This window comes from Otolemur garnettii, unplaced genomic scaffold (assembly GCF_000181295.1).
Source record: "Otolemur garnettii isolate 467f Iridium unplaced genomic scaffold, OtoGar3 scaffold00053, whole genome shotgun sequence".
Lineage (NCBI taxonomy): Eukaryota > Metazoa > Chordata > Mammalia > Primates > Galagidae > Otolemur > Otolemur garnettii.
Window position 1 is genome coordinate 3767550 of NW_003852448.1, and position 11820 is coordinate 3779369.

At 40.8% G+C, this 11820-nt stretch overlaps 1 protein-coding gene and 1 pseudogene across 1 annotated transcript in view; one reads left to right on the forward strand and one right to left on the reverse strand.

Annotated features, from left to right (window-relative positions):
- The window catches only part of RBM33 (RNA binding motif protein 33), a 136698-nt gene that overhangs the window by 88254 nt on the left and 36624 nt on the right, over positions 1 to 11820 (reverse strand). The window contains exon 3 of the mRNA XM_023514413.1: positions 3750 to 3798. Coding sequence (XP_023370181.1) covers positions 3750 to 3798 — 49 coding nt within the window. The remainder of the gene's footprint in view (positions 1 to 3749; positions 3799 to 11820) is intronic.
- LOC105887179 lies at positions 9867 to 11698 on the forward strand (annotated as a pseudogene).

An 11820-nucleotide genomic window follows, 5' to 3' on the forward strand; every position in this document is an offset into this window, starting at 1 on the left:
AAAAAAAAAAAAAACAAAAAAACAAAAACTCATATCCTGGCGAAATAGCCACATGGCAGCCGAAAACCGTATATTCCCTTCCTGTTCTCCTGCATTCCCTAGCTTGTCGTGCATTCTTTCCAAAAATTGGGACTTTTAAAACGCCGCGGGACACGGAACAAATTGTTCAAAAGTGGGACACCTGGTCACCTTATTTCAACACATCCCAATGAACTGGAGTGAACTATTTCCTCAAGCAAGGATGGCGTAGAACAGCCCAGCATTCTGCTCCTGACCGTCTACAGAAAGGCAGGCCAAACAGAGCCCAGAGAGGAAGACAAAATACCCACAGATGCAGTGAAATCCTTTCTCCCAAACCTGCCAAACAGGTCATTGCCCCAGGAGGAGAGAAGCAAGCATGAAAGAAAAAGAAGGGTTCTCTGCAATAGTCCCAGGAAGGTAAAGACTTTGGTGAGAGTGATAGCAAGAGTTCAAAAGAGGGAAGAAAATAGTTCCCCAAGCATTCCAACACTGGTGCCTATGAAGCAAAGACCATATCGGCGTACGAGGGGAATTCCTGTCCAAGAAGAAGTAAAATAGAGATGGCTAAGGAGGGAAAGAGACATTGACAACCAACTTCCACCTCAATCTCACCCAATTTCTAAAGGCTCTAACTCAGTCACCCCAGCCTGCTTCATCCTAAATTTGCAACCTTGTGTTTTAATTATACAGTATTTAAAACTTAACCCTAGGCCAGGCATGGTAGCACACATCTGTAATCCTAGCACTCTGGGAGACCAAGGCGCGTGGACTGCCTGAGCTCAGAGGTTTGAGACCAGCCAGAGTCAAAGCGAGACTCCGACCCTAAAAATAGCTGGGCATTGTGGAGGGCTCCTGTAGTCCCAGTTACTAGGGAGGCTGAGGGAAGAGAATCGCTTAAGCCCAAGAGTTTGAGGTTGCTGTGAGCTGTAACGCCACAACACTCTACGGAGAGTGACAAAGCAAGACTCTGTCTCAAAAAAAAAAAAAAAAAAAACCCTTAACCTTGACAACCTCCTTTCTTGACACAATAAATATGTCCCTAAGAATGTGACATCTGAGCTACCCTCAGTACATGAGAATGTGCCTCCCTTTGGCCTTCAGTGCCCTAGGACTGTCTTACCAAAGGCCCATCTCTGCACATTCTGTGGGAACTCCAATGGGAGAAAATGGTGGTCAGGCAGCCAGTATACCTATCACGGGGGTTCTAGTCACAGACCCCGTAGCAACATACTTGGTAATAAATACCTCAGAATGTCTGAAATCATTTTCAATTTACTTGAAATCAAATAAACACAAATTGAACCAACATCATTCAACCACAAATCCTTTTCCATCTATCATACTGACCAAGATAAGCAGTAATAAAGGGGAAAGGGAAAGGTGAGAGGGATGCTTATGCTGCTAGGAACATAAAACTCATCAAACACTTCTAGAGAGCAACTGGGCAGCACGACACGAGAGCCTTAAACTATTTATGCCCTTAGGCCAGAAATTCCCCTTTATGGAAACCTGCTAAGAAAAAAATCCCCAAAGCATAAGATTTGCGCATTAAAATATCATCATCATCATATCTGAAATTTATTTCAAATATAATAATTCAGGAGGTAAAGAGTAAGTGAATATAGATAAAACAAAACTGATTTTAACTGAAAATTGTTGAAGACAGGTGACAGAGACATGAGGGAAACTATACTGTTATCTCTCTTTCCACATATGCTTGAGGTTTTCCATCAAAGTTTCTTTTAAAAATAGTCATAAGCAAGGAGCTAGAAACAGCCCCAAAACACACAGGAATAACTAGATAGACTGCCATGTGTACAAACACTGAAGTAAGATGTAGCATTATAAAGTATCTTAAAATAATGCCTAATGACAAGGGGGAAACAGCAATACAATACAATACAATGTTTAAAATCATCCAGTTAAAAAAAACAAGTCCGATTACTTCCCCAGAACAGTCAGTACTACTATCTAAACCAAACAGTCCTTTTCCACTTTCACTGAGCAGACTCCTGAGCACAGCGTCCCTCAGAGCACAACACACGTACACCAAAGGGGGATGGCGGCTGGCAGGGCTCCCTGGGAAAAGACAGAAATCAAACTTCACATAGAAATAGTTTACAACATGGAAACCTTTTCAACATCTAATTGTTATTCTTTGTTCAATCATCTTAAATACAAAGGAAAAAGTGGCCACTTTTAGGTACAAAAGTATTAAATGAGAGCATTTCGAGAGGTGTGTAAAACAATCCACTGATATAGCCAAACAACAGAACTCTTTTCCCCTGTGACCCTGGACAAGGAAACACTGAGTATCCCACTCACTCCAGACAGCCCACCGCAGCCCGAGGCCAGAGCGTGAGCCCACCACACCAACAGCTGACAGCACTCTCACCAGAACTTCTGTTCTCCACTTATTTGGGTATATCCGAGTTCACTTCTATTAAATCAGGTGGATTTTAAATAACACTAACTCTTAGCGTCACAGATGATGACAGAGCCATAGAAAGAAAGAGAAGCTGGGGTAGTCAATAGCCAGGCCACTAGAGGCTGATAATACAGTAAAAACACAGAGGCGAAGGGTGGCGCCTGTGGCTCAAAGGAGTAGGGCACTGGCCCCATATGCCAGAGGTGGCCGGTTCAAACCCAGGGCCAACCAAAAACTGCAAAACACACACACACACAGGGGGAAAGTGGCTCCTTGTATTTTAATTTAAAATACATGTTTATTATTAATAAAGAAAAAGAAAAGTATAGCAAGCTTAACGTGAGTAGAACAGTGCAGGAGACAGCAGAATTGGCACTTCTAGTAGGAGGTCTTGACCAACTAAATGACCAACAAGATAAAAAGGCAATCTGATCAGATGTGATATATCAGGCTACAGATGTGAACCTACCACAATGGTTGAAATACAGATTTGTACCACTATAAACAAATCTGCAACAAATACAGATTTGTACCACTACTGACAAATCTGAAGCTAAAAGTATGAGCTTACTGTATAACTAACTGTTGGTAAGTTAAAAAAAAAAATTTTTAACTTTTAAAAATTAAGCAAAAGAAGTACTTTAAAAAACTAAGCATAGAGAAGTATATTAAATGCGAATAGTGTTTTTAAACCATTAAAGAATAAAAAGAATTCAGTATTTCACTTTCATCTCTTTTTATTTACATTTCAACTTTTTATATATATCCTATAATGTTTAAAATGTACTGGTAGAGTGGTATGTGAGTATATACTCACACAATAAGTAGACATAGAACAGAGATAATGGCTTCAGAGATGTTTTTTAACCTACATTAAGTTTTAGACTTACTCTTATTTATTTGAACATTTATTATATTTTAGTATATTCATTTTTAAGCTTATCTCTGAGTGCCTCCCAAAGGTAAAATCCAGAAACATATGCAAAATATTAATCTCCAATTATTCCATTTCTTTAGGGAAAGTAGTAGTTTTACATCACTGCTGTTCAAAACCAACACCTGCTAAAGTGCTATCTACAAAGCAAGAACCAAAATATTTGCTCCAAAGGATTTACTTCTTCAGATACAATTACTACATGATTTACTAGCAGTCAACTCTCTATGCACTTGAAAATAACTCCATTTACAAAATTTTAACATATACACCTTTCCAATAACACAACATCTCATGACATACTCCAGTATTTTAAGTATAATTACATGACTATTGTTTAATTTCAGAAGGAACTATATTTCTTACCTTTTTGCCAGATAGCAAATCTTCTCCAAGTAAGTCATCTTCAAGTTCACTGAGGGAAGAAAAGAGATATGTTAATGTTTATTTCCACAAGACTGGAAAGTATTCAGGGGCACTTTGAATTTTACCAAAACACTCTAGGGTTTGGGTATTTTCATGTAAGTCTGCTATATTTTTCTTTTGCCTTATTAATAATAAAAAATATATTTTCAAATGCATAGGAGAACCCTGTCTTTTAAGGCATAGCAAAGGGACATGGATCGTTAGGTTTCTAATCTTAGTTTTGCACCTCAATATGAGATCTTAATCTCTTCAGACATGTTGAATAGTTAAGTAAAAGAAGAAACTATTAATATCTTAAGTTTTCTCTTATCTTTACAAACATATACATGATGAGATAAAGAAAAGATACTCAAGAAACAAACCAAAATCACAAGAGACCATTTGACACTCAAACTGATAACAACTAAAAAATTTAAAAATATTAAAAGGCAAAAGATTTACATGATTTGGAGAGAAACCAGACTATTAATAATTTGTAAAACAGGCTGGGCACCCATAGCTCAGTGGTTAGGGCGCCAGCCACATGCGCCAGGGCTGGTAGGTTCCAACCCAGCCCCAGCTTGCTACACAAAATAATATAATGGTCAGTAAACAACAATGACAACAACAACGACAACAAAAATAGCCGGGCATTGTGGCAGGCACCTATAGTCCCAGCTACTCAGGAAGCTGAGGCAAGAGAATCATTTGAGCCCAAGAGTTTGAGGTTGCTGTGAGCTATGAGGCCACAGCACTCTACCCAGGGTCACAAAGTGAGACTCTGTTTCAATTAAAAATAATAATCATAAAAATTTTTTAAAACAATGAAGACACAAAATCAGATCACAGTAACTAAGAGGATTATCTTTATAACATAGCAGTTATATCTCATTTTTGCAATTTTTCCAACATATTTCTGTTCTGAAGTGTTTAGGAGCAGGTTTCCTCCCAATTAAAATAGAAACCCTTACCAAATCAAGAAGCTGAAGACATTTTTCACTGCATTTATGTTTTTTAAAAAGTATGTTTGTTAATAAAGATGGTTACCACTGGATTATGTTTTGAATTCTGGGGAATCAATCTCTTCAAAGCAAGTATCTTTAAAGACCAACATACAGAAAGACAGAGAGAGGAAACAATCAGACTGTGATTCCAGGTGCAAATACCAAGAAGGCTTACCTATACCAACGAGACTGTCATTTTTTTATGAAGCTTTGGTAACAAAATTCTGTTAAGTTCTGAGAGATCACCAGCATTATTTTACTCAAAAACCCCATTTTTAAAAATGCTATCTTGCAGAATACTAGAATCTTCAGGAATATATACATTAAGTTATAAAAGAAATGCATGTTTCTATACACCTTCTAAACTAGAAACAATGAATCACTTCGTTCATGCACTAAAAACTTCCTCAGTTACCCAAAGTTACTTGCAAATACACCCTTGTTTCATAAAAAGAATAAGGACAAGGCATTAGATAACTTGCCTAAGGTCTCACAACAGTGACAGATGTAGGACACAAACTTAGCAGTCCTAATCTCTCACAGCCCTGTAAAAATAGCTGTAAGACAACAGTCTATGTACGGCTTCTTCCACTAATCACCTATCAAATACGATTCTGTATCTTCAATGTTACAATTATCCTCCATGGGATAATTGGGACTGCCCATTAATATTTACAACTGTCCTTTGAGAATTTGATTCTAGATGACCAGAAACACCTGGAACCTCCTTGAAGGCAAGCATTACCCTACAGTACACTGACCATCACTGTAAATAACTGAGAATGGGGCTCAGCGCCTATAGCTCAACCGGCTAAGGCGCCAGCCACGTACACCTAAGGTGGCGGGTTCGAATCCCCAGCCCGGACCCGCCAAACAACAATGACGGCTGCAATCAAAAAATAGCCGGGCGTTGTGGCGGGTGCCTGTGGTCCCAGCTACTTGGGAGGCAGAGGCAGGAGAATCGCTTGAGCCCAGGAGTTGGAGGTTGCTGTGAGCGTGATGCCATGGCACTCTACTCAGGGGGACAGCTTGAGGCTCTGTCTCAAAAAAAAAATAAAATAAAATAACTGAGAATGGAAGACAGTGTCATTTTCCCAGGCACACTAATTGAGACAGCAATAAGAACAGGTGTTAACACTTACAAAAGCAAAATTCTATTTGTGCCTTTTGCTGACAAGAAAAGTATGTGGATAGAGAAAAAAAATCAAACTTTAATGACTACCGATTTTTTCTAAACAAAAACGTGTTTAAACAGAAGGTAAATAGTAACTATTTATACAGAACACAAAATGAGTACTGGCGTATAGAGAAAACAGAGACTAGCACTTGTTTCCATGACCAGTGAGACAACAGGCTAGAAGACAGTTGGCTAAGCCAGGGGCCTGCAACAGCACACACAACCCAGCCGTCAGCACACGTGCTCACCACACTGCCAAGCTGCCCTGCACCACGTGTGGACATGAACTAGCTGTTTATCTGACATCACAAGCCTATCAAGTGGGTATTTACATCATGCCCATTTATCAAGTGGATATTTACATCATCCCCATTTTTTAAATATTTCAGTAGTCACAGAGATTTGCCCGAAGTCAACCAGGTTCCAAGTGGTGACACCAGGTGAATTCAGAAAGGAGGCTGCAGAGTCCAAATGCTATCCGCTATGCACATAACCCAAAGAAATTCAACGCACTTCTCTTACTGTTATCATTAAGGCTGGATCCTTACATAGGACGTATGCATAAGAGAAGAAATTTATTAAATATATAAAACTACCAAAATTACACTGACTGTGGCCAAACACAACTAATGGAAGTGACTAGTCCACATATGCTAACTTCAAAGGAGTGAGCAGTCACACTAGCTACCAAAACAGCAGCTGTTCCAGGCATCAGAACAAGCACTGGACTGCTGAAGAGCCTTGTGCTCAAACCAGACTCCATACCAGCAATCACCATGTGAGTAAGAACAACCTTTTCAGCAGATATTTCTCATCAAAGATTGGAGACAATCAGACAGTACTAAATAAACAAAACTACCCGAAGACATTTTTCAGGAAACAAGTTTTATCTATTGTTAGCCATTTGGCTGCAGCCTTTCAAAATTAGAAGTCTAAGTAACAACCAGACCACTGTGAGGGTCCATCCTTATCTCTGGGTCCTCCGTACTCCATGCCACTGTCCTCCTGTCTGCCTGCTCTGTGCCTGGACTACAACACAGACTATCTTAGACTCTAGCTTCTGGACAGGTTCAGCCAAGCGGAGGTACTGAAGAATGTCACCAAGTGGAAGGAGAAAGACTGGCCTCTCCCTTCTCACTTGTACTGTGAAGGGGTAGAGACCAATGCCTCACCGCCCCACACCTCTCACTGGGCTCTAGGACCCCACTGCCACCCCCTGGGGCGCTGCCACTCCCTGAGTGCTCACAACCTCATTAATACTCAAACCATGCCCTATAAGTAGTCCCTTCATTAAATTATTTCATTTTTTTAAGTGTGCTCTCTCTTCCCTGAACACAGAATAGACATGCACATCTTTAAACTTAAAAATTTCAGGGTTCGGCGCCTATGGCTCAGGCGCCAACCACATACACCTAAGGTGGTGGGTTCGAATCCAGCCCAGGCCAGCAAAACAACAATGATGGCTGCAACCAAAAAATAGCCAGGCGTTGTGGCTGGCAACTATGGTCCCAGCTACTTGGGAGGCTAAGGCAGGAGACTCGGTTGAGCCCAGGAGTTGGAGGTTGCTGTGAGCCACAGCACCCTACCCAGGGGGATAGCTTGAGGCTCTGTCTCAAAAAAAAATTTTTTTTTCAGGTGTTGGTTCAGCAATGACATCATATTCTTCCAAACATCCCTACCGCTAGTGCAACACCAGAAAGAGCTTCTTATAAGGATTCCTGCTTTGCCCTTCTCTCTTTTTTTTTTTTTTGTACGAAAGGTCTTTATTGGTGGGGAAGGGAGGCTGCAGAGCAGCACCGAGGAGGAGAGAAAAGAGGAGAGTGAGGAGGAGAGTGAAGAGGAGAGTGAGGAGGAGATAGAGCCCCCTTCTCTTCAACTTCCAAATGTTCGTCTCTATCTCGTTCCTCATACAGAAGAGGCTGCTTTATACTTAAAACATATCAAATAAATACATGTGACAGAACCTTCATATATGCAAACATGTCACTAAAGATAATGAAAAAAGGAAACATGTTGATAAACAATACTAGGAAAACTGTTATTCGTACTGAGGAAAGAATTAAAAACTAGGACCCTGTCTCACACATGAGCAAAAACAATTCCATCCAACCAGAAAGCAGGGAAGCTGCCAAGGACAACTAAGTCACGTCAGATGGACTCAGGGGCCAAGCTAAATAGATTACAACTTGACAAATACTGGGGCAATCTGACCATCAGTAAAGACAGTAACTGCAATGGATTAAATACAACCAATATTTCAATTAAAAAGGTCTCAAAAATAAAACTCACTCTGGAAAATGCTATGATTGACTTATTACTTTGAAACTTGGTAAATAAAAGGAAAAATCAAACACCACTTCTGTCTTTTCTGTATAATCTGAACCTCAGAAGAACCAACTATTTTACAGGAGCACCGCAGCTCACAGAAACAGGAAGCATCACACTTGAAGGCTGACACCTGGGGTGGGGGGCGCGGGGGGCACACCACACCACCTGAGCCACAGCCTGTCCCACCTCTCCCCAAATTCAAACCTGAATCCCATCAACTTCCAGACCACTGACTTCAAATCAGTGCACCGTGAGAATCTTAGGTGTGCCACGAAAATTTTTAAAGATCATTAATTATTTTCAAATAAAGTTCAAAGCAGTTAAGTATATTCTTTTTTTACTTTTCTAATCAACATAATTTAAGTGTTCCGAGGAAGTTTAACTATAGCTTCAAGTGTGCCATGAGATAAAAAAGATTGAAAAACACTGGTCCTAACCCATTGACACAAAATACCAAGGGTAGAGAGGCACGATAAAAACATCTTAGAAGCCAAAATTCTAGAAGACAAATCACCTTGTTTCTTCAACAAAAATTACAGAAAACTAAAGTAAGATGGAGAGAGAACCTACAGAAACAACACTTGAAAACATACCAATTACAATATACAGACCTTATGTGGATCCAATTCCAACAACAAAAATATACACAGACAGATCTGTACGCTATGTGAGTGTGATATACATACACTTAATATATATGTGTATGCAAAGATATATACAAACACAGACAATCGGGGAAAGGTGAGCACTAACAAGATACTTATTAACACGTAATTATTTCCTAGACATGATCGCTCTACTGTGGCTAAATCTGTAAATTATCTTTTAGAGAGACACATTCTGAAGTCAATGAAATCCTGTTTGTGATTTGAGGGGGACTGTAAAGAGGGGGGCAAAATAACACTGGCTATCTACCGATAACTGTCAAAGCTGGATGGCACTACATTGGGTTTACAATTTTCACATATCCTTACAATTCTCAGTAAATTTTTAAAAAATCAATTTAATCAATTTCAGGCCAATTATACATCTAAATGTTACCCAAAAAAAAAAAAATTAACTTCCACAGAAACAGGAAAAAACATGTATAGAATCCAAAGCAGGGGAAGAGGAGTCGGGGGGGGGGTGCAATGTCCACAGATTCACCCACCCAGCACTATGGCCATGGGGAGACATGAACAAGCCCAAACTGAGGGTATACTACAAAATAAGTGACCTGTACTCTTCAAAAATGCTGGAGCCACCTGGCACCTGCACCTGTAGCTCAAGTGGCTAAGGTCCCAGCCACATACACCAGAGCTGGTGGGTTCGAATCCTGCCCGGGCCTGCCAAACAATGACAACTACAACCAAAAACAGGCAGGTGCTGAGACAGATGCCTATAGTCCCAGCTACTTAGAAGGCTGAGGCAAGAGAATCGCTTGAGCCCAAGAGTTCAAGGTTGCTGTGAGCTGTGACGCCACAGCACTCTACCCAGGACGACAGCTTGTCTCTGTCTCAACAAAAAAAAAAAAAAAAAAAACTGCAAGACAAAAGCTACCAAATTCTTCCATGTTAAGAAACAAGTAAGGGAGGCAAGATGGCAGACAAAGAGAAGAAGAAAGAAAGCATTCTGGACTTGTCAAAGTACATCGACAAGACTATCAACGTGAAGTTCCAGGGAGGCCGCGAAGCCAGTGGAATCCTGAAAAGGTTCGATCCACTCCTCAACCTTGTGCTCGATGGGACCATTGAATACATCAGAGATCCTGATGACCAGTACAAGCTCACGGAGGACACATGCCAGTTGGGCCAGGTGGTGTACAAGGGCACATCTGTGGTGCTCATCTGCCCGCAGGACAGCATGGAGGCCATTCTCAACCCCTTTGTCCAGCAGCATGATGCCTGGCAGCCAGCATGGTCTCCACTGGAACAGAAGGTCTTTCCTTTTTGTATAGGTTAAACTTTTGTTTTCTTAATAAAACTGCAAACCTCAAAAAAAAAGAAAGAAACAAACAAACAAACAAGTAAGGGGCTTGGGCAGGCTGCAGGGCCAGCTACAGCATTCCAGTTCCTCCTCTGCTGCTGGGAGAGGGGAGCAGCATAGGGGGCCAGGGCAGAAAGCGTTCACGGAGGAGCCAGACCAGTGGGTCAAACAGCTAACGAGTATAAACAGCTTAACAAAAACCAAGTGTGGACACTGTGGGAAAAGGCTAAAGAAATGCTAACAAAAGAGTCAAATGTGCAAGAGGTTCGTTGTCCTATTACCGTCTGTGAGATATGCACGGTTAATTTCATGATCTTATGGAACACTTTAGAATTGGTCAGAAATCCCTAGGTACAAACTATTTATTCGTGGGAGACTACGTAGACAGAGTTTATTATTCAGTGGAGACTGTGACTTCTTGTAGCATTAAAGGTGCGTTATACAGAACCCATTACAATATTGAGAGGAAATCAAGACAGCCAACAAATTACCCAAGTACATGACTGGGCAATATACTGGGTAATATTACCCAAGTATATGACTGGTAGGAATGTCTACGAAAGTATGGGAATGCCAATGTTTGGAAATATTTTACAGGTCTATTTGATTATCTTCCACTTACAGCTTTAGTAGATGGACAGATATCCTACCTCCATGGTGGTCTCTCTCCATCCACAGACACACTGGACCATGTAAGACTTGCCCTGGATGGCTTATAGGAAGTACCACATCAGGGCCCAATGGTCCAATCCAGATGATCACAAAGGGTGGGGTATTTCACCAGGTGGTGCTGGCTCACATCTGGCTGGCTACACATCTGGACATTTCTGAAACATTTATCCATGCCAGTGTCCTCACTCTGGTTTCTTGTGCTCACCAGCTTATAATGGAGGGGTACAACTGGTGTCATGATCAGAATGTGGGTACAATTTTCAGTGCACCCAATTACTGTTACCGTTGTGGGAACCAGGTTGCTATCATGGAATTAGATGACACTTTAAAGTCTTCCTTCTGAGTCTGACCAGCACCTCGTCATGGAGAACCTCACGTTACACGGCACACCCCAAACTATTTCCTATAAATTCCTCCTGAGGAAACCTGCTTTTGTCTGTGGAAGTATACTGGCCTTTTTAACTTAATATATACATTTAAAAAAAAATAAAAAGCAGCACTTATTTATGTGTTTCTGTAACAAACTGGATCTGTCTTGGCATTAAACCACACCCTGGACCAAAATGTGCCACACTAGTGATGAGCATTTAGCACGATCTGAGGCTGAAACTGACACACTGTGTTCTGGAGGGTCAGTCTAATGTTTTGCCTGCTGTATCTGTAGTAACCACTTTCCTCTGCAGACTGTTTAAGCAAAACAGGTAACTAACTGCTTCATTTCCTTTTCCACTTACATGGAAATTTTAATTATAGTGTTTAATTAGCATGGATTAATGAGTTGGAGTTTTGTTTTTTGTTTTTTTTTTGAGATGGAGCCTCAAGCTATCCCCCTGGGTAGAGTGCCATGGCATCATGCTCACAGCAACCTCCAACTCCTGGGCTCAAG